Below are 22454 nucleotides of genomic sequence, written 5' to 3'. Positions count from 1 at the left end.
GAAACGTTTGGCTCTCCTGAGGCGGCGGCGCTCTCTCGCATACGTGCGCTGATCTTGGCGGACGGGCATCACATTCACGCTCAAGGTTGCTGAAGAGTACTCAGAGTCAAATGACCTCGTATTTTACGCCATGTGAATCAAAGTGGGGAAAATATTATTATTCTGCATTTATACCGTGGAAAGGATACTACTCTCATGTTCTCATGTCTGCCACTTTTAATCTAATTACTGTCTACTCCAGTCACATGTGTTTATGAAGGTATTCTAGCAGATGTGTGTGTGTGTGTGACTGACAAGCACATGAGCATCAGTCAGCAGCCACGCCCTCTTATGAAACTGAAGTAGAATAAGTAAACGTTTATAGTTCATTCTCATGATTTCTCATATAATTTATGTAATTTTGAAGGTAAGCCTGCCAAGAAACACGGCAAGAAAATTAAAGTAAATGTTGAATTATTTGTCACAGAACCTCCGTGGTTATGAAAGGTCAGTCATTTTGACCAGAATTGGTTTTCTGTTCCCCACGTTCATAGTTTTCCTGCATGCGCACTTGAAAGATTCAACCATGTATTCTGACATGTAGTGTGGCAGTAAAATCCCAGCGCAGTTCTACCAGAACCGAAGCTCATTCAACCATTAACCTCAGCCAGTGAACTGGTGCAGAACGGCTCATTCCTCCTGGCCTGCTGGGAACTAGACAGGTTTCCAGTGCAGTGACCAGAAAGGGGGGGCTTTGCAGCACCGCGTTGAGGTGATTCGCCCCCCAAAAAAACGCACTGTTTCTCCCTTAATGGCCTGAGGAAATGTTGGCGCCGTCTAATGATCCTTTTCCTGCCATGTCACGTTTGGTTTGCTCTTAGATTCCGCTAAGAAGTGCTCTGCCAGTGTTCTACGTCCTGAGGAGCTGCTACCCGGACAATCTCCCAACCTTCTTCTTTAGAGCGCCCCGTTACTGTGCCAGCATAGTAACACATTTTGATATCACAAGTACATGTGCGTCATCAAAAACAGATTGCTTCTGATTCCTCCGAGCAGTGAGGCGGCTTTGACACTGTCTCTGAACTGTGGATCCTTGAAGACCAGTTAAAACACTTAGCTTTGGTTTTTGTTTCATAGCGGCTAAACAATTCTATCCTATCTGTATATAAAATAGGCGGAATGGGAATTGGCTGCTTTAGCTTGGGGGGCCGTGTCTGCTTCATTGGTCGGTACCACCTGTGCTGCTTCTGCTGTGCGACGAGTCGAGATGTCTGCTGTTAAAAAGACTTATGAAGCAAGCTCTGAGAGTCTCATATTGTCTAAAACTTTTGACGCTGTACATTCTCGAGTTAATCTAAGAATATGCGCGTTTGGCGCTAAATGTAAGGGGGCTCAATCCTCTTCTTTTTCCATGCCAGACCTTTTACCACAGACTGCTGGCTTTGACGAAGGGTTGAAGACAATCCGTCGTCTCCAGAACCTTTTGCATCCGGCTGCCAAACACTCCAACCATCCACCCAACATGGGAACGCTGGAGTGCCGACTCAAAGCAGGCTCTGGGTCGCCAGGATTAACAACCAGACAGAACAATTCGGAAGGTGGTCATGAGAGAGAGAGAGAGTGTCTGTTCCAGCAGGAAATCAGCTGAAGTTCAGCAGACAGTGTTGACTGATATATAATCTTTACTTTGCCCCTGTGTGTTGTGACTGGAAACGCATGTGAAGTTCTGCCTCTGAGCTGAAATCATAAGTCATCTTGTAGTAGCATTGGTTTTGTAATGACATCATGTAGCCACAGTCAGGACCCCCACCTGTGAAGTGGCTTCCAAACCGTACAAAAACACCCCCAGAGGGACAAAAAAAATGTTATTTTATAAATTAATGTACACTCATCTGGCCTTTTTTATCCAACAAATCGAGTAAACCCAGAGAGAGATAACGAATCTCTCCACATCGGCTTTGGATGTAACTGTATCTGAGGTTTTTTGTGCTGGGCAACGTAACTCTCTTGCCTGCTAGTTACCAGAGCCTGCTAATGTGTAGCAGCTGAAATAATACTACAGGGTCTGTATTTGTTAAGAGGCCCTTGCAGAAACTGGGACTAGTCGACTCACTAAAATGCCAAATGGGAAAAAAACTCATCTTCAATTATCTGTTGCCAAATAAGTGGTCACATTTCATGGAACCCGACTGATTAAAATGGTCGTGCTGGTAAAACAGGCCATTGGCTCCCGTTTTAATTGTCACATTTTTCCAGTATATAATGATACCTGGATCGTAATTTGCTTCTCTCGCTCCTGAATGCCCATTGATTTACTTTCTCTACCAAATAACTAAGAGGCGCACTGGAGGGAGTGGAAGGTCTGCATTCCTCTGAGTCGTTAGGGAACGGTCGACCATCGGCGGCCAAAACTGGCGGCTGTGGGTCAGACGATCCTAGATGTCATCAAATACGTGTTGGAGCCAGAACTACGGTCCAATTATCTTTCATCCGGCTCTTTCTCTGTCCAAAATACCATCAATAATGTTCCTTTTGAGAGAATTTGCCCATTAGGTACAAAAATTCAAAATGACAGTCGAGTGGGCCTTATTACACCTAAACTTCAGAAATAAGCATTAAAAGATGAATGAAGTACATGTAGAATAAAGAACATGTAGAATGCCCCCAAATACGTTCCTGTTGCCCTCGGACGATGGTGCTGAAGAGAGGTGCCAGGAAAAGAAGTGGAGAGAGCGCCCGCAGAGATGTTTTCTTTTTTCCAATGTCCACATTTCAGTGTTTTGTTGGTTTTGCAGCACTGACGTTCTACTTTTTGACAAATGGTACATGGAAACCACGCTCACCAACAAACTATGTTCGTAATGACTGGACTGATCACATGTCGGCCAATCACAGAGCTCCTGTAACATTTGGAGAAAAAAAAGTTCACTGATTTTTTTTTGTCCCCCCCAACCAAAACATAAGAAAATAAAACAAACCTCTCACTTTTTACAGAAAACCTGCAAGAAATCAGAAAACATTGAACACAAACTATTGGAACAAAGCATCCAAAGCATCGCTGCAGGTCCGTGGAGGAAAGATGGCTGATTGAGGAACAGGAAAGGGGGGAAAACCTTTGCCAAGAAGAATTGAGTTTTCCTGCGCTTTGCACGTCGCTGAGGCCACTTGGCACTGAGATCTAAGTCGCAGGTTAATAACTACACGCACAGGAAGCCAGGCAGCAGACAGGTATGAGGTCAGTATTTCCACTCCGTTGATTCAAAGGCATTGCAAGACGGTCATAACAAACAAAAGAAAAGGTTCGTATGTCAGATTTTAAAAGTTGTTGAGTTCATAGGTGACAGATGTGTTTGTACAAATACGAGTCTTTTTCCGTCCATTTTAACCGACCAGTTAGCGAAGTGAAGTCCTGATTATTTGCTTGGCAAATTACTTTAACAAGCTCAAATTAGCAAGGCGACTTTAAAACAGTGCGACAGTAAAATTACTCCGGGGGGGGAACCAAAATGTTTTCTTTAGAAGCAGCTCCTGCGCCGACAGACCATGTTCAACAACAGAGACAGCAACACAAACAAAAACACAAAGAATCATTCCTCAAATGTGAACCAGCTGTTCCGGCTGTCGATGTTCTTCCCTCTGTCTCGGCCATTTGCTTCCATACAGTGGAGACATTTTTATATTTTACACCTAATGATCTGGCGTTGGTCTCACGCGGACCTACATGTATGTGCAGACTAAATTCTCTGAAGTTGTTCAAAAACGGATCAATCTCAATAACTTTGGCGATCCCCTGAATGTTCCTTTAGCGTCGCCAACGGCTCACATTTCTGTGATCAGGACACCAAGGTCACCGAATACCTCCATGTTGTTGTATTCACTGCTGTGTTCCATCTCAGCTGGACCTGCAGCCAGCTTCAGCTCACAGGTGAGATCCTGCCCTGCATGCAAAAGGAGAATCTTGCTCCTTGTGACGTAACGTTGTTCGGCTGATTGAGTCTCGGTTCACCCCTGGCTTCAATAACCTGTAACGTTGCAGGCACACAGTTCCTGTAGCGGTTTGTCTCGCGCACAGATCCTCTTTTCTGGTTTTCCTCCCTCCTCCTCATGCACAGATCCTGAGCTTCTCCTCTGAGCTCCACCCACCTCCGGATAAAAGCCAAACCCTCACCAGAGCTGCTGTTCAGCGTCTGTCCCAAACTCCTCAAAGCTTTCTGAGACTTGCAGCCTGCAGAAACACAGCCGAAGGTGAGTGATGCGTCGCAGCAGCATTTGTGGATGTTTTGGTTTGCAGCCCCGCCGTGATTTGGGTTTTTTGGTGCAGTAGAAAACATCCACTAAGCTCATCAGGTTGGATTTTAAAATTGTTTTTTTAAATGCATGCTTCTGCGATGGCAATAGCGTGACTGGATCATTCAACCCATTCTTCTTGAAATAAAACAAATAAAATCCACAAGAAAGACTTTTGGGATTGCCTGAGGAAAATAGTTACAGAGATAGAAAAGGCAGAGCAAAAATACATTCCATAAGACATCCTGAAGCTCTGCTGTGACGCCTCTGCTGACTGAGGTCTCTGTAGATAACCGAGTTGTCTAAATGCAAAGAACATACAAAATATGAAGCTGGGAAGAATAACAAATGCACAGTGCAGCATCTCGAAAGGATTCTGAAGACGACAGTTGGCCCCTTTGCAGTGGAAAGGAATACATTTAAAGTTGTGTGCTTTAACTATATACATATAATTACAATAATAATATAATAACACATAAATAAAAGAAGACATGATTAAAAGGGGCTTTTTGCAGCACATTTGTACCTCTTTACACCTCTTTTGTATTTTTATACCCACCTGTGTCCTCTGCTGAAAACAGATTGAATAGAATGGCTTTGATAACATGCTAGTTCAAAATACCGTAACCAACTTCTGCCCCAGCAAACTGACCAGAAACTCCAGTACAACCTCCCCATCTTCTCTATAACTTCAACACAGAACACCTGAGCGTGTAGTAGTGAACGTGTCCATGTTGAGGCTGTTGTGTCGCTTTCTTTTTGTGCGCAGAAAGGCTTTCTGATTGCTGCTGTAACTTGCCTGCAAAAGAATCTCGCAGGAGCATCGTTTCTGATAGAAGAGAGTAGAAGAGGTGTAAATGTGCCTGTGAGGCTAATGAGCTGCATTGGCTGGAGGTGATAAGTGTCTCAGTAAAAGTTTAGATTTACCCCAAAGGTCAGTTTTTATGGAACTAAAAACACTTTTCTTTGCAGCTGTTTTACATTTTCAGCTCGTTACTCCTAACAAAAGTTGCTGTGCTTTTCCTCTCTTAGAGAGAAAATTCATAACTAGGGAAAATGTGGGTAAGCTGACATAGTTGAGGTTAAACTAGTTGCACAATTAAGTCGCTGATTACCGCAAGTGCAATTCTAGGTGCTCGGTAAGGACTGTTGGCATCAGCAAATTGTGGTGCCAAGCAGCACCGTGGAAACACACTGCACACCCGTCTGCAGATCTGAGGAGGTCACGAACGCTCCAATCAAGAACATCTAGAGCTTTTCAATTCATGGCGGTACATTGAGTCTATATCTGATTGTTCTGGGAGAGGTAATGGGTGGTTTTAGTGCCGTGGTTTCGTTCCCAGAAGAGGTATGCATGCGTTTTTAGGGGTGTTTGTTTTGCTTTTCTCAGATTGCAAACTGTATGCATTTACTTTTCATGAAGCTCAGCTCTGTCCACAAATTATTAGGTTGAAGTTACCTAAAGAGGTCTACCCCAGGAATGAGTCTGAACTGTGTGTGTGTGTGTGTGTGTGTGTGTGTGTGTGTGTGTGTGTGTGAGTGTGAGTGTGAGTGTGTGTGAGTGTGTGAGTGAGTGAGTGAGAGACTTCAAGCCGGTTTCGGTTTGGCCACAAAGGAGCTTCATCGCTCCAAAATGTTTCTTCAAAACCATCAGCTTGTTGAAACAGCATTTTCAAATTGTAAACCATTCACTTCAAGGAAAAGAGAAGAACATCTCAATCAACATGTGAGCTTTAGATCCTTTCCCATTGGAGAGGTTACCCACATTTAGTGGGAGTGGAAGCTGCAGAAACTGTGAAGCAAGCCTGTGCCCGAGTTACACGTTTGTTAACTGTGCATTATGTGACTTTATACTTTTGTCACTGTGTTGATGTCTCTTGACGGTGTTCTCGGCTCCGCAGTCAGACTGCTCACCTTCTGAACAGGAAGTGTGTATGTGGCTCAGAGGGAATGTGTCTCTTGATCCTGCAGCTGCAGCCTCTGGGACTTCAGGCCATGTGTCCAAACATTCTCCTGCTACCGTGCAGAGCACTGCAGCCTCAGCAACCCAAAATACCAACATAAATCCTTCTTAAGCTGCAATTTGCGTTGTTGATCATCGGCATGTTTCTGCAAGCAGGGTGTCTCTCACATTACAGGGATCCATATGTTACGGTCCACTCTGGAATTAAAAATGTATATTTTAGCACATTTACTACAAAGTAGCTCTTATCGTCGCTTGTAAATACCCCACTGCAAAAACATCTGGACAGTAGGAAAAGGGAGGATCCTATTTTTTCTCTAAGTGGCATATTTCACGGTGTGACTGTGTAACACATTAAGCTTCCCGGGACTCCTATTCAGGCAGCCAAAAAACCCAATGACAGATCACCTGAAGAAGACGTTTCTGCTGTCAAAAGCTGGGAGGAAACCATCTTCAAAGTCAAATTGTCAGCAACAGACCCTCTTGTTCTTTTTAAAAAATACTCTGCTATCACCCACAAAATCCACAGATTGTTCCTCCTTTTGAAAGTCTCATTTGCCCACTTGTTCTGTTTGACCTAATGTAAAGGTGTAATCTGCAAAAGAGTACATTTGTGTGGTCAATTTGTTAGAGGTCTTCTCTGTGCCTCAGTTGAATGATTTTGAAATGGTGGAGAAAGTATTTGTATCTTTTATTTGATCACTAATAGTGATGATGAAGCTATAGCAGCAAAAGGAAGAAAACAGTAATTCTCTAGTTTAATGGTCACTGCGGCTGATGTCTTATCCTAAGTGATGATGAGATTAATAGCACGGCAGCATCGATGTGTAATCAGCACATCAGATATGTAACAAGACACTGTTTGTTTGTAATGGGCCATCAGCCCAAAGATTGGCTCACAGCTGGTTTAATATTACTTGTACATAATGGAGTTACCGCGCGTCGCTTTTTATGTAGTATCTTATAATAAATTGTAACCAGGCGGCTATCAGCTACCTTTAAGGGAGTAAAAGCACATTACCTCACACTCAAATACATAAAGAACTATGAAATGGCACAAAATGTGAAAAGTGAAGTACAAGTTTTTATATATGTACAGCCATTGAGTAGATCCATGTGGTTCCTTTAAACCACTGAAGACTACACGTGGCCTCCTGCACAGTATGCGCTGTTCTTTTCCCATTTACACAGTACAGGAAATATATTTATGCAGCTGCAAACTGCAGAATTCCCTTCTGGAGTCTGTGGTCTAAGCATAGTACGACTGATCGGATCTGATTATTGGCCAAACGGTGTTATTGCCTATGAAAATAATCGTTCACTAGCGGAGTGTGCCTCAGAGAGTAAGTCCAAATATGAGCAGAGAGCACAAAAGAAATGTGACCACATGAGGTGAGAGCTTGAATGACCTTTGGAAGTCTGAAGAGGATCGCAAGCGTTTCCTTCCTGCTGTAAAAGATAGTGGAGCAAAGCGTGTTGAATAAGCTTCAGTCAGTATTCAGCCTTTCCCTTTTCTCTCTAAAAGTATAAACAACTTCTGTAAAAGTATGTAGAAACCATAATCAATTCTTAGTTCTGACACCAGATACTTTGTTTTTGACAGCACTCACAGCGAATATGAAAATAATTATTTTCCCGCTCCAATTTTTGCCTGAAACGAAATAGCGGCCAGACATCGGGGGACTTGTGGTTCCCAGAGCTGCAGGAGGGGGAGGATCTGTCGATGAGATGGGTGTCTCAGAGCTGTTAGCGTATGTTGGTACATGTATGTTGAAGGTTGGAGAGGCAGTGAGCAAACAGTGCGGTTGCCAATTTGAAACTCATGCTCATGCTACTTCCCCTGGCGGTTATTTAGAGCATCAGTTTGAAATGGACTTTTCAGTCCAACTTAGAGGTCAGGTGACCTTTCGTCTGCTGCGTCGGAGGCTGTAGACGCCTCGGAGAGGATGACTCCGACCCCGCAAAGAGGTCGTGGAGGTGTGAAGGAATGCTGTAAGAGAACTGGAGCAGATGGAGACAAGCCTCTAGAGTAAATCACATGGGGACAAAGTCCAGAATACTCCCATAATCTGGTTAATGGAGTCTGAGAAGAATTGTGGAAAACGACCACAGTGCAGGATTATAACACTAAAAACTACCTGATTGTGCAAAAGTGAGCCGGCAAACACAGTCTGAAGTATTTAGTCTTTTTTCGCCCTTGAATGCACATTTGGTTCTGTAGACAAAAGTAAACAAGATATTTGTACAAGTGTTTTTTATGGCTTAAAAATCAGATTCAGTTATGGAGTCTGGCGCCCTCTAGTGAACTTGGCTTAATTGGCAGTGTGATCTTTTTTTTTTACTTGATGTCAAAATGTTATCTACAAGGATGCACATGGATGGAAAACTCAATTCATTTAATTTTGTATAGACAAAACCGCAAATTACAAATTTGCCTCAGAGGGCTTTACAGTCTGTACACAGGCGACATCCTCTGTCCCGAAACCCTCACATCGACACAGGAAAAACGTCCCACCATCATTACCCTAAAATTGTTTTGTTTTGTCTGACCCTAAAGATCTTTAATCTGCTATCACATAATCCACAGGAGCGCAACAAATATTTTCATTTTGAAAAAGCTGGAACCAGGATTTTTTTAGCATTGCTGTTGATGGAGCAGAAGAGAATCACAGTGCAGGAGGTGTTTTTCTTATAATGGTCAGATAGTCCACACACATATGCATGCAAATAGCCCCACACACAGGTACATTCCCCAGATGTTGTTTTGGCCCTTTTGCTGCTTCTGTCAGCTGATTGTTGCATTCGTTTGTGTGTGTGTCTAGCTGCATAAAGCAGTGTTTCAGGCCTTGATTTTAAAAAGCCAACATCTAATTATGAGCCCTCAATGATTAGGTGTCTTCATTCAAGGACGATGAAGGACGCTCTCATCAGAAAAAAAGGCCCTCTGCAATCAGTTCAAAACACAAAAGCCAGGCCTGACCTCAAGCAATTAAGACTGGCACCCGTAACTGTAAGCAATGACATGCCTCTGTTCCTCCTCGTTTGTTTATCGAGCGCTCGACTCCCCCATCTGGAATCGGTCGGCAGAGAAACACAGAGGAGAAATGGAAATTTGATTATTTTCGAAGCCAAGCCAGAGGTGATGAAAGACTTGTGGCTCACCACAAAGTGGGGCCGGCTGTGGTTGTAAGCGTTGGCAAAGAGGTTCAGAGGAGCCCACATCCATCACAGGAATGTCATCGGAGGGCGGAGGAGGTGTCTGAGGAGTTTTCGAGTGCGTGCATCATAGAGTGAAAGGAAGGATCGGGAGAGTTCTAAATGTGTTCTTTCAGTAACATGATGCACAATCAATACATGTTCTATCACGGGAATGTGAGCTGTCCTGTCTAACAGGATGTTGCAGATGTTGTATGCTGTAGTCCATGTTAGGATGTTCACGTAGTTCTCTTACATTGAACTCTTAATGGAAAACCAGATATATTTAACAAACTAAATGCTGTGTGTGCACAGTGTATTGCTTTGAATTGAGGCCTTTTCCTCACTAAGATCAGGTCAATCAGTTCAGTATTCTAGTGGGTTGTATGGCTCTGACATGACAAATTAAACTGTAAAAACACTATAATATTACAGGTGGGATTGAGTAATTCATTTATTTTTTAATTTCCTCATAAAACTGACTTACAGTCAAAATATTTGCCATAAACCCTGTGAAATCACCTAAATTTATTTAAATCTGTCATTGTTTTAAAGCAGTTTTGAGCTGCAAAATCATTTATACACTATATATTTTGTACTTGCTTTCTTCTCCACTGCAGAAAAATGGCAGCTGCGCCCCTCCCCCCTCTCTGTCTACCCCTCGTAGTGCTCCAGCTGTGGTCAGTACACCTGGCCCATGGCGGGGCGTACTATGGACATAAACTGCCTCCTCAACAGCACCAGCCCTTGCCACAGTACAGCGATGGGTATCCTCAGCAACAGTTTTTGGGGAATGAAATGCCACACCTTCCTTACGGCAAAGAAGTGCCCTTACTGCCTCAGTATGGAAAAGAGCTCCCTCAACTGCCTTTGCAAAAGGGTAAAGGGAGGCCACTGATCGAAGGCAAAGGTGAGGTTAACTAGTTACTGTGTATATATATATATATATATATATATATATATATATATATATATATATATATATTCACACACACACATTTAACGAGTAGTAGCTTTAAAGCCCAAACTGTAATATGAAATGATGAATCAGTATCACATTTTTCACAAAACATTTTACATTCAGCAGCCAAAACAGTGGAGAGAGGAGTCTCAATGCATCGTAAATTACTGGCAGTCTGAGTTTATCGCTATGGACACGAATATGGGTGGCTCAAGAAGAGCAGTGAATAGGGATCGGGATTCAAAAACAAAAGAAGTGAAAAGACACTGTGCCAAAGTCATAGCAGTATGACAGAGGGAAACCATTTTCCCCAGACTTTAAGCAGATTGTTGGTACTCAACCAAATTGCAAACTGTAATCTGTCATGGTCGTGGTATTATTACGCTTAGTTTCTGGAACACAATGCTCGGCCATTTGCTTGAGAATCTTTGACGACAGTGTTAGTCCCGCCCACGTTACTCACCGGCCTATTGTTTGTGCTTCTTTGGCACTAGAACTCGCCGATTTAGGCAGATTCTAGGGTCTAGACCCAGACAACATTGATCTACCAAATGTTCCCTCTTGTTTCCAGGACAGACATTCAACAGGGGGGCGAAAGGTCCAATTCACCCTATTCCAGGTGGAGAAGGTCTCAGAGAGGGACCACAAGGAGTCCAGGGCCCACCAGGAACACCGGGACCGCCAGGACCACAAGGCCCCCCAGGGCTACCAGGCCAGGGATTGCCTGGGCTACCAGGAAAAACAGGGCCTCCAGGTCCTCAAGGCTACCCAGGGATTGGAAAACCTGGTGTGCCAGGACTGCCAGGAAAACCAGGAGGGCCTGGGTTACCTGGACCAAAAGGGGAACTTGGTCCTTATGGTGGCGAAGGACAAACTGGACTTCCTGGGCCTCCAGGTCTCCCTGGTCCCCCTGGACTTCCGGGGATTTCAAAACCAGGAGGTCAAGGGCTTCCCGGCCAGCTAGGTCCTCTAGGGGAGCCTGGCACAAAAGGTCCACCAGGGTTCCCTGGTCTTCCAGGCCCCAAGGGAGAGAAAGGACATGATCAACCTGGTTTGCCAGGTTTGAAAGGACCTTCCGGACCACCAGGTCCACCTGGAAATGTAGGCATCCCTGGGATTGGCAAACCTGGCTTTAATGGTCAACCTGGACAACAAGGGGTACCAGGTAGACCCGGTGCTCCTGGGGAGTCAGGAAATGCAGGGCCTCCCGGTGATAGAGGTCAACCGGGACCACCAGGTGTTCCAGGTATTGGAAAACCAGGAAAAGATGGTTTAACTGGACAATCAGGGCCCCTGGGAAGAAAAGGAGAGTCGGGCCCACCTGGTTTACCAGGGGGTCCAGGATTACCAGGTTATGGTAAACCAGGGTATCCAGGACCTAAAGGTCACAATGGACATGATGGTCTTCATGGACCTCCAGGGCTAAAAGGTGATAAAGGCCATGCAGGTCTTCCAGGGGTCATTGGTTCCACTGGTTCAAGTGGTAGGCCTGGCCCACCAGGACCAATAGGGACTCCCGGTAGTCTTGGTTTCCCAGGGCAAAAGGGAGAAGATGGTGTTGGGGGACCAAAAGGATATCCAGGAATGAAGGGTGAATTAGGGCCCCCCGGTCTTCCAGGTCAGCCAGGTTCGTCTGCTGGGGGTGGACAACCAGGACCACGGGGTTTACAAGGGCCTATTGGCCCGAAAGGAGAACCCGGTATTAGGGGTTCACCAGGTGCCCCTGGTGGCGCAGGATTAACAGGATCAAGAGGAGAAGGGGGAAAACCAGGAGAGAAAGGCTACCAGGGACCACAAGGTATCCCTGGCCTTACAGGACCAGGGGGATCACTTGGACCTCCTGGGCTGCCTGGCCCGAAAGGTGAAACAGGCCTACCCGGGAAGCCTGGCTATCCTGGTGAGGGAAAGCCAGGACCCCCTGGTTATATTGGTCCTCAAGGAAAGCCTGGGCCAAGTGGCCCTACTGGACTTCCAGGACATCCTGGGCCCCCTGGACTCCCTGGTCCTCCAGGACTACCCGCCGCATCTCCCGACCTTGGACAGATCCTACCAGTGACCGGCCCCTACACCGGCCAAAAACAAGGTTACAAGAAGCCAAAAAATGGAGGCAACATTGGTGCTAATGGCGTTGAGATGCCTGCGTTCACAGCTGAGCTCACAAATCCGTTCCCTCTCGTTGGCTCTCCTGTCGTCTTTGACAAACTTCTGTACAATGGCAATCAGAACTACAATCCCCAAAATGGTGTTTTTACCTGCAGTGTACCAGGGGTCTACTACTTTTCCTACCACGTCCACTGCAAAGGGAGTAATGTGTGGGTGGCCCTGATGAAGAATAATGAGCCAGTTATGTACACATATGATGAATACAAAAAGGGATTGCTGGATCAGGCCTCGGGGAGCGCTGTACTCCCATTACGACAGGGAGACACTGTGCATATACAGCTGCCATCGGACCAGGCTGCAGGACTTTATGCTGGTCAATATGTCCACTCCACATTTTCTGGATACTTACTGTACCCAATGTAACAAATATGTGTAAACAAAGGAGATAATTATGACATTGATGATATATTTTGCCATATATATGGTAAAACTACAGGAGGTAAAATTGTGGTTCAAGTTAAATGGTTTACAATGAGTGGGGTCAGAATAATCTTCTTTCATTACTAGCAACATATGTCATTGAATTATTCATCACATCTGACATCAGTTGTCATAATTCTTGGAATTCTACATTGCGCATTTTATTTTCTTATATCCATCCACATACAATATATAGGTGATCATGTCACGGCTGGAATAATTCCTTGAACAAAAGCAGTAGATTGAAGAATTGTTCTCAAACTTTACTAATTTTTTGCTTTACAGTTATATTCTGTATACTTGGCACATAAGAATGTATTGGTTCCATTGTAAAATGTAATCCTCTTACAGTTCTTAAGTTATTGTAACTCATTTTTTATTTGGAAAATCCGACTTTTTAATCAAAAAAAATAAAAAGATTACATCATGTAACTGTAAAAAAAGTATTTGGGATTTTTTTTTAATCCAATTTCATACCCACCATAAAATATTTTGTCCACAATTTGGCAGTTGATCTATGATTAGATTGTTGTGCTTTCTTTGTAATAGACACGGATTCTTTCAAAAGGTTTTTGTCAGTTTGTCAGTATTCTCTGTAATTTATTTGTTTGACTACTGATTATTTGATATTGTGTTTATTTCTTTTTGTTGGGATGGCGAACAATCTCAATATATGGCGGAATTAATTTCAAAATGCAGAACATAGAGATAAATGTCCTGTGTCAAAAATGTACCAGACATATTGAAAAATGTGCTCATACACGTCCATACTGCCGCGCCTCTATTTTGTACTCTATTTCTCTATTTTTGTAATGTTGTAATGTGTTTTATTTGCTTGGGACAATAGTGCACAGCATCAAATGGGAAACTGCCTAAAGTATGTGAATTGTGTTTTTAGTGGTGGACTATTGGTTTATTAAAACAATCCAAACATTGTTGAACATTCTTTATTTTTGATTACATCCCATTTCAACAATGGGCTTTACACAATGGAAATGATCTTATCCCAAAAATTAGTTTTCTTTAAAGGTGCTTTCCATAACAAAATGAACCATTTGCCATTCTGTACACAGGGATATTACCACAAACCCAGTACTCTGAGTGTCATATTGCAAGTAAACATTATCATCATGCTATTTTCAGAATAATATCTATCGCATAATTGCATTTATAATTAAGTATACATTTATGTGTACATATCATATTCATTTAAATATGTTCAAATAATCCTAGTTGCTATTTTCAGAATAATATCTATCACATAATTGCATTTTTAATTAAGTATACATTTATGTGTACATATCATATTCATTTAAATATGTTCAAATAATCCTAGTTGCTATTTTCAGAATAATATCTATCACATAATTGCATTTTTAATTAAGTACACCTTATGTGTACGTATCATATTCATTTGAATATGTTAAAAGTGGGGCTTTTATTAACACAGTCATATACTTCCATGTTGCCTCATCTTTAATAATGAACCATAACTAATTTGTCAATCTATTGTGATATCAATAATCTGCAAAGTAAACAGTGACAAAATACATGTAATACGTGGAGTGGAGCAGAGAGTTAAATATTTTACGTACCTCTACTTGAGGTTTCATATTTTAAATCTTCCAAAACCACATTGAAAGTAGCCTAAATCCCTCTTTAATTGGGCAGAGTCACCTTTGTTAGCGAAAATAAAGGTTTGAAAAGTACTAAGAACCCGCGAGAGAACGCGAGAAAAGAACTGGCCAATCACAGTTTGAGACGTCACACTTCCGGTCTGTCGTCCCCTGTGAATGGGCTTTTCAGCCAGCTGGTCTCCATAACAGCGTATTTATGGTGTAAAGCTCTTTATGAACAACGGGAAATAAAGTAAGGGTTATGATACATCTTGTATATTTTCCGCTAAAAGTACGTGACAGTTTGGAACCTGAACGTTAGCTCCTAGTTCCTCCTAAGATACCTAACGTTAGCTTACAGCTACTTAGCATTAGCCCCAATGCCCAGCTAATTTAGCGTTAGGTTACTTTATTTCGTGCACACAACATGTAACGTTAAATCAATTTGCCAACATTAATTAATGATGACGTCTCAAGTTGAATTGAGTCTTTGTGGATACATTTGGACTGACATGTCAGTTCTGACGACGTGGCAGCCGTTAAACATTAACGTTACTCTTGGTAGTTTAGCAACTCAAACGTTAGCATGCTATCAAGTCACAGTATTGCTGCAGCTGTGCAGCTTGAGACATTAATTATACATTTTAGTCGAGATTATTGATTTATTTCTTTGTGGATTAGTTAGAACAACAAAGACATGTTGTGCAATCCACACTTCAGTCACGTTGTTCATATTTGTATAATTGACCCACAAACATCTTTTTGAATTTTGAGCCACTTCATCCTTGATGTTGTGTCTTGCCTACAGACAACCGCCATGGCTTCTCGAGCAGGCCCGAGAGCAGCCGGTACGGATGGCAGTGACTTTCAGCACCGGGAGAGGGTTGCTTCTCACTACCAGATGAGGTAGGCGAAGTAATTAATCAGTGTGTCAGACGTATATCAAGTGGTTACAAAAGAAAACTCGAATCTCTCGACATGAGTTCCCCTGCTATGATTTGATCCTGAGGTTTAGTCATCAATGCAAGGATCACTTTGGTTAGCTCGTGAATCTGTGACTTGTGTGTGATTGTACACGTATGTGTCCTTTGGCGCAGCGTTGCTCTGAAGTCTGAAATCCGAAAACTCAACATTGTCCACGCGCTGATCTGGGTGCTGATGGCCGCTCAGGTAACATCCCCCCCCCCCTTTAGCGTGACCGTTGTAACCGCTGTAACGCAGTATAAGTCAATGTGTCTTCATCTTTTCTCAGGTGACCGTGAGCCAGCTGAGCCTCGTGTCGCACAAGGTCGTGGCCTCTCCATACCAGTGGGAGTATCCTTACTTCCTGAGCATAATTCCCTTGGTCTTCAGCTTCTTGGCGTTGCCCCGCAACAACATCAGCTACCTGGTCATCTCCATAATCAGCGCCGGGCTCTTCTGCGTGGCCCCGCTGGTCTACGGCAGCATGGAAATGTTCCCCGTGGCCCAGCAGCTGTATCGACACGGGAAAGCCTACCGCTTCATCTTCGGCTTCCCCGCCGTGACGGTCATGTACCTGGTCATCGTCATCGCTGTGCAGGTGCACGCCTGGCAAATCTACTACAGCAAGAAGCTGCTGGACCAGTGGTTCACCGGCACGCAGGAGAAGAAGAAGAAATGAGCTGACCTTGAGGACGCTCCTCAACCCGCCACTGAACTGGTGGATCAAGACAAACTCTCGAAAAGAGTCTTTTCTATATTTATATTTGACAGTGGTAACTGGTTAATTGTTAGCTGAAAAGCATTCCCTGGACTGCCTGTCACTGCCGCCGTCATTCTGTACATTAATTCTCCATCATTCAAAATGTAAATCTGAAAATGTCGTGTGTTTATGCCTTATTTTAGATACAGGCAGACAAGTGGTACCTGGAGGAATACTGTACTCACATGTAAGTTAATGTTCTGTAAACAAATCCAAAAAGTAATTGAAATATTAAACAGGATCATTTCACTTTACGTTGCCAAAGCCAGACTTCAGAACGTGGTTTCAGTAAGTCTTCCGTTTTCAGTTTATTTGGCTCCTTCACCGTCTCTTTGGTGGTGTTTTGCAACACAGCTTCATTGCTCTCTGAGGCTGTTGTGTGTACAAACAAACCCTGAAGGACACCACATGTCCTGTGAGCAGGCTGCTAACTGAGCTAATTGTTTGCACCGCAGATCTGTAACGCATAAAACCTCTGAAATAAACCTTTAAGAATCTTCTGAAGGAGACGTTGATCATAATGTGTCTAATTGAATGATTTCTGTCGTATTAATTGAATCAAATAATCATGCAATCAAACACTAACACCGCCTGCTGCGAGGCTACATGGCTGCGAGGCTTCATGGAATGCATCATCCGATGAGATCATGCAAGTGGAAATAATTATCTCAACTCTTGTCATTTCTGTGTATGTCTTATTTATAATAAGAAATTTGATGAATTGAAGCAGTGAAAGTTTATTACGGGCAAAACAAACAGAACTTACAAAGAGCACAACGCTAGAGAAATGTACAGGATGAGAGACAGTCAGAGCTCGGCTCGGTTTGTTGTTGACAAGTTTTTCGTTGTGTTGCTATGGTGATTTTACCAAACTTGCTATTGTGGAATCAGAGCAGACGTTCCTGAGCCACACTTGGGATTCCATCCTTTCTCCTCCGGGTGCCGTGTGTTAAGAGTCAGCTACTCATCCGAGTGAGCTGATCCCTGAAGGTCAAACGTGTTTATTTCTTCTGGGATTTGTTCTCCACTCTGCTGAGGAGGAACCTCGGAGAATCCTCAGACGGGTTTGCTCCACAGGGGAGTCGGGACTGATCCTCTCACGCATCAGTACTATGACCTTATTTTAACCCCAGTACTATTATAATAGTATGGAGCGGTAGTGGCTTCCAACTTTAGAATCTGAAAGAGTATCGAGGTTCGACTTGCTGACTCGACAAACACCAGAATTAATGTGAGGTTGCAGTGTGCGGTGGAATAGCTCAGGGGAGCAGCTGCGAGGCTGAGGTGTGGAGGGTCCTTGGTTCAAACCCCTTCTCTCTCAGATGGAGCACATGAGTGCAGTCATGGATTCGATCAATAAGCTTTGAAACGGGTTAGAGAAGCAATCTCAAGTTTAAATACGAGAAACTGATATCAAGATGCGTGTGGTCAAATAGTGCAAGAGAATGACTTGAGGGCTGCTGTGGGTTTAAGCCCAGTCATGGGGATGAGTCTCAGCGTTTGAAAGAGTTTTGAGGTTTAACTCGCAAGCTGAAGGTTAAATAGTAGAAATGAGATCCAGATCAATGTGAGATGAGGTGGCGCAGAAGCAAAGCATCTGTCTCCAACCTCCGTTGTAGGTTGTGGGTTCAAGCCCACTTGTGTAAATGAGTCTTAGTGTTTGAAAGAGTTTTGAGGTTAAATTCACCTTCTCACGGTTAAATAGGAGAAACAAAGTTTATCTAGTGTGAGCAGGACTGGTGGCGTAGTGGTGCAGGGGCCCAAAACCTCTGTAAGTGCTAGTGGGTTCAAATCCCACCACTGCCAGGTCTTGTGTGCGCTACCGTGGAGGTAGTAGTGGGGGCTTTGTCCCCACTGGTTGTTTCAGACAAGTTGAGCCTGGGGGTTATGCAAACAGAGAAGGGGACATGCCCAGAGTTTAGGTGGCATTGACAAGCATCTTTTGAATGAAGAAGTGAACTAATTGCTTTAAGCTGTATGTATTGTACCTTTTAACGTTTTTTTTTCTTTTGCCTTTCATATTTCTATTTTTTCTTCTTCCTCTATGACATTTTAGTCACAACATATTTTGAAATATATTCAAATTTCAAAGTATTTTTCACAAATCAGTTTACAAAGATGAAGAACGGGATGTGACACAAAAAATGAGAGAAAATAAAAAAAAATAAAGCACAACAGAAACACCCACAGATGTTTTTTGAATGTTAAGTTTCCCAATAATAAAAAAATGAGGCCACCCACACAATAATTGTACCAAAAGGAAAAAGGACATTGGTAAGCATCTAAACAAGTACAGATTTAGGGAATGCATTCATTTTTATAAGCTGCACTGTTACGGTAGTGACAGGTAGGTTGCTCCATCTAAGAAAATCTTTTTTTTTCATACTTTCAACCGAGGGGTTAAAGCTTTTCATCCCCCATGACATGTTTAGGGTTACAGACATGTTACATACTGACATACGTGCCATGGGATACTTTTATTCAGGTTTTTTTAAAAACATTTTTCAATATTCCGTTTTTGACTATTTTCATGACAAAGGGGAGATTTCCATGACATTTAATTGGCATATTGTAACTTTTGACTTTTGTTTTCTCCATTGCATTTTTAGACAACATATTTTGGAATTTTGTTTTTGGTGTAAGTGGAAATCATTTTACAAAAATGAAGATGAAAAGGACATGAAAATACAGGAAACAAACAAAAATAGATTCCCATTCATTTACATAGAGTGTCTGCTATAGTTAAGTAGTTACATTTAGTTAGAGTTAATCAGACAGAGTGGAAATATGAAATGAAAGGTTGCCGTTTGTGAAGTGCTCATTACAGCCTCTGAGAGCACACATTTAAAAGTCTAAATATATTAGGTCAAAACATCTGAGGTGGAAAATGTCATGGGACAGATATTAGGTCAAATTTTTTTTTTTAAATAATCACAGTATAGCATGTTGAACAAACAACAGTAGAGCATGAAACAAAGTGTAATTGTCTGCCAGCTACGATGCATGTGTTGTTTCCACATGATTCAGTTTAGAACTCTTTTAAAGCACCAAAGCCCGTCGCTTCCGCACAGCAGCGTCAGTCCGGTTGATGGGTGGAGGGCGCCACCTGGCGTTCAACACCACGAAATGCATCTATTTGAGGATGAATACAAACGCCAACTCCAAATTACCGAAATATGTTGCAAACGCTGTTTTCCAAAGAGAAATAATATTGTCTAATGTTCACCTCTTATGAATCGGTTTAATTTGACCATTAGAGTTCGTTTATTCAACTAGTGAAAGAAGCGAGCGCACAGACGTCAGCACAAGTGAGCCGTAAGCTAACGTTAGCCCACTTAGCAATGGACGCCGCGACGTGTTTATATTTGTTTGTTTGTGGTGGTTTTGTTGTTGTTGTTTTCGCCCTTCGGCCCCAGGTCGACATCATAACTCACCAGTCAGTTCATCCAACTATCTTTCTTTAAGAAGGAGGTTCACAAACAGTCGGTTGGGGGAAGTTACAGCTCAGGTGTTTGTCGGCCATTTTGGTCGCGTCATCTGTGACGCTAGTCAACCTGAGCTAAATAGTGACGTCATTACTGCGCCCGGGCCTCATTGGGGACATTTCTTGAAGAATAATATAGTGTGACTTGAATATTTATCATTTGTGCACCTCCAATTTTCACGGCACTCGCGTCAAAAAAAACATATATGTGCGTTGGAGTGACTTAAATTAGTGACATTAAATTAGAAAAAAATTGTACTTCGGTCCGAGCCGCGTTGTTTCCTCTTCAACCTCCCCGTCGGCCGTGGCGTCCGCGACCCTCAACAAAGTGTCACTCCAAGGTTTTTTGAGAAGTTGAGAGCTCTGATAATAATATAACGTGATTTGAATATTTATCATTTGTGCCCATCACACCCGGCTCATTATTTAATTATTCGTTACTATTTTTGATTTGTGTATTGTGTAAGATTGTCAGAAACGGACAGAAAAGTCAAACAGATTGACAATATTAATGTATTTATCACTTTATTTTAACTTTGCACAAAGACGACATCATTTGACGGACACATTACATTTTAAAAAATCAACATTTTCGAGGACTCTTTATTACACAATATTTGTTGAATAAACTGCATTAAACAGTTCCAATGAGGCTGCCTTTTTTCTCAATTCCCGCTGCAAAAGAAAACACGACATAATTACACGATATTTTCACGGTACTCCTGTCCACAACAATTATATGCGTTGGTGTGACTTAAATTAATGAGATGTAACATCAGACAGAGACATGATTTACTTTTCAAATACATATAGAGCTTATTGATATTTATCACATCATGTCCAAAAAGCTGATACCTTCTTTGGTCACAAATAGAATATCACTGAGACGGTAAGCAGACTGATTTACACTGAAGAAGCAGTAATAAAAACAAAACTAATTCATGCAAGAACATCATCAAAAGTGAAGTGAGAGGACACCGTGTCGTGCTGCTCATTAGAGGTGTACGCTAAATATCAATTAATAAATGTAACAATTAAATACTGCAACAAGAAACACTGAAAAATCCAACAAGCCTTTATATTTTATCAGCACAAATACCGAATAACGGCGTCCATCACAAACTACTTAACATAGAACCAAATAGATAAACAAATGTAAACTTAAATTTGAAGTTTGAGACTAATAACAAACAGAAGCGGACGCCGAACCGAGTGGAGGAGCAGGTGCGGTCGCCGTGTCCTCCATCTCCAACGCGCGCTCTTCTGTCCCATCCGCGCTCCCGCGCGACACATCTGCGCTGCCCGCGCACCAGCGTTCCAGATGCAGCGCAGACAGGACCAGCGGCTTAATCTGCGGGTTCCGGATGAGATGGAAAGCTGCGTCGATGCACGACGGGAGAATTATTAGCTGCGGCGTCACTAAGAAAGTGGCGGTCGCGCAGAGGGACGCCGTTGCAAAGACGATCACGCATGGGGCCAGCTGCAGGAAAAAGGTGAACAGGTAGAATGCGACCGTGCGGTTGACACGATGGTTAAGGCACTTTACGGCCCCGCTCGCCCTGAGAGATGCGTGATACACGCGCCCAGAGCAGTAGCACATGGTCAATGCGCAGAAAGTCATCAAGACAAACGGGGGGACAAACACCGGCGTCAGTTCTTCGCGGGAACACGTGATGTTCTGCCTGGTGGTCAAAGCGGCCCACTGGAGCTCGGTGGTTGGCTGCTGGGAGGCCAAAGGGATCTGGTGCAACAGCAACCCTGCATGCACGCTCGTCGCCCCGCTGAGCCCCCACGCCAGCCCCACGGTGATGTGGACGCTGCGGGTGGTGACCGTGCGCAGGTAGTCGGTGCCGCGGCAGGTGAAGAGGTAGCGCTCCACCGCCATCAGGCATAAAGTCATTTGCGACGTCAGACAGAAACAGAGCAGCGTGCAGAAGTGTGCTGCGGACCACGATCCGGGGGAGAAAACAGCCAGAGCGGTTACAAAAGTCTTCCCAACAGCGCAGGCTGATGTGTGCTGCAGCAGGATGTAGTGGGGCTGCCACAGCTGCTTCTTCGATGTCAGAAAAAAGAGAAATCCATTTGCTGAAGATGCAAAAAGGGCAGAGCCAACAAACAGGTAAAGAAATGCCTGGGAACTTGGATCAGAATAAAGAAAGTCCCAGGAAAGATGGCTGGACTTTTCCTCCACATGTTGACTGGAGTGGCCTGTGGCTGTCATGTTGGATGAAGTGTAGAGATGGATTCAAAAGCACAATCTGAAAAAGACCAATGAAGCCGCGTGTGACTGAGTAAGAGTCTTAAACGTAGAGGAGGGGCCACGAAGTGACCAGAAGTGATGGCAGGAAGGTGGAGGGATTGTAAACCCACTCAGATGGGTTACCGTATTTAAAGACAGGGACGTGCTTTTTTATTTCGGTTTTATTAGAAGAACCAATAAGCAAGTTTTCAGGGACCGAAGCTCCAAATGAGGGATAAATACTATTATACCTTAACCTAAAAACACCTTATTAGAAACACCATGTAGCAAAGTCTCCACAAAATACTCATTAAGATTCTGACTATACTTACCAACTAATTAAGAGGATACTCACCCGGTTTGGACAATGACAATGATTCTAAAAAGAATTTCTAGCCAACATGTTAACCAGAAAAAAACAGTA

General features: G+C 43.2%; 2 protein-coding genes and 1 long non-coding RNA gene across 4 annotated transcripts; 2 read left to right on the top strand and 1 right to left on the bottom strand.

Annotated features, from left to right (window-relative positions):
• The first annotated feature begins 4163 nt into the window (after window positions 1–4163).
• Window positions 4164–13903, top strand: LOC120826015 (uncharacterized). The gene is made up of 3 exons (XM_078100938.1): window positions 4164–4224; window positions 10045–10334; window positions 10957–13903. Exons 2-3 carry the CDS (start codon window positions 10049–10051, stop codon window positions 12909–12911), a joined length of 2241 nt encoding a protein of 746 aa, XP_077957064.1. The 5' UTR covers window positions 4164–4224; window positions 10045–10048; the 3' UTR covers window positions 12912–13903.
• A 795-nt stretch (window positions 13904–14698) lies between these two features.
• On the top strand, window positions 14699–16828 carry LOC120826973 (protein jagunal homolog 1-B). Of its 2 annotated transcripts, none has more exons than XM_040189614.2 (4): window positions 14699–14837; window positions 15393–15490; window positions 15682–15754; window positions 15837–16828. In XM_040189614.2, exons 2-4 carry the CDS (start codon window positions 15402–15404, stop codon window positions 16224–16226), a joined length of 552 nt encoding a protein of 183 aa, XP_040045548.2. In that variant the 5' UTR covers window positions 14699–14837; window positions 15393–15401; the 3' UTR covers window positions 16227–16828. The 2 variants fall into 2 exon arrangements, with proteins under 2 accessions (XP_040045548.2, XP_077957034.1); XM_078100908.1 differs by having other exon boundaries at window positions 14735–15145.
• A 1138-nt stretch (window positions 16829–17966) lies between these two features.
• On the bottom strand, window positions 17967–19861 carry LOC120826974 (uncharacterized). Its single transcript, XR_005713321.2, has 2 exons — window positions 19742–19861; window positions 17967–19439 (listed from the first exon to the last, which is right to left on the bottom strand). It is a non-coding gene; the product is annotated as an uncharacterized LOC120826974 (long non-coding RNA).
• Between the last annotated feature and the right edge of the window lie 2593 nt (window positions 19862–22454).

Source organism: Gasterosteus aculeatus, chromosome 1 (genome assembly GCF_964276395.1).
Source record: "Gasterosteus aculeatus chromosome 1, fGasAcu3.hap1.1, whole genome shotgun sequence".
NCBI classification, from domain to species: domain Eukaryota; kingdom Metazoa; phylum Chordata; class Actinopteri; order Perciformes; family Gasterosteidae; genus Gasterosteus; species Gasterosteus aculeatus.
This window is presented reverse-complemented; position numbering and strand designations above follow the sequence as displayed.

Excerpts from the sequence above, each read along its gene's own strand:
- LOC120826973 (XM_040189614.2), top strand. The coding sequence starts at position 15,402 with ATGGCTTCTCGAGCAGGCCCGAGAGCAGCCGGTACGGATGGCAGTGAC. Across the intron at positions 15,491-15,681 it reads GCTTCTCACTACCAGATGAG|CGTTGCTCTGAAGTCTGAAA; the intron begins GTAGGCGAAGTA and ends CCTTTGGCGCAG. Across the intron at positions 15,755-15,836 it reads GGGTGCTGATGGCCGCTCAG|GTGACCGTGAGCCAGCTGAG; the intron begins GTAACATCCCCC and ends ATCTTTTCTCAG.
- LOC120826015 (XM_078100938.1), top strand. The coding sequence starts at position 10,049 with ATGGCAGCTGCGCCCCTCCCCCCTCTCTGTCTACCCCTCGTAGTGCTC. Across the intron at positions 10,335-10,956 it reads GCCACTGATCGAAGGCAAAG|GACAGACATTCAACAGGGGG; the intron begins GTGAGGTTAACT and ends TCTTGTTTCCAG.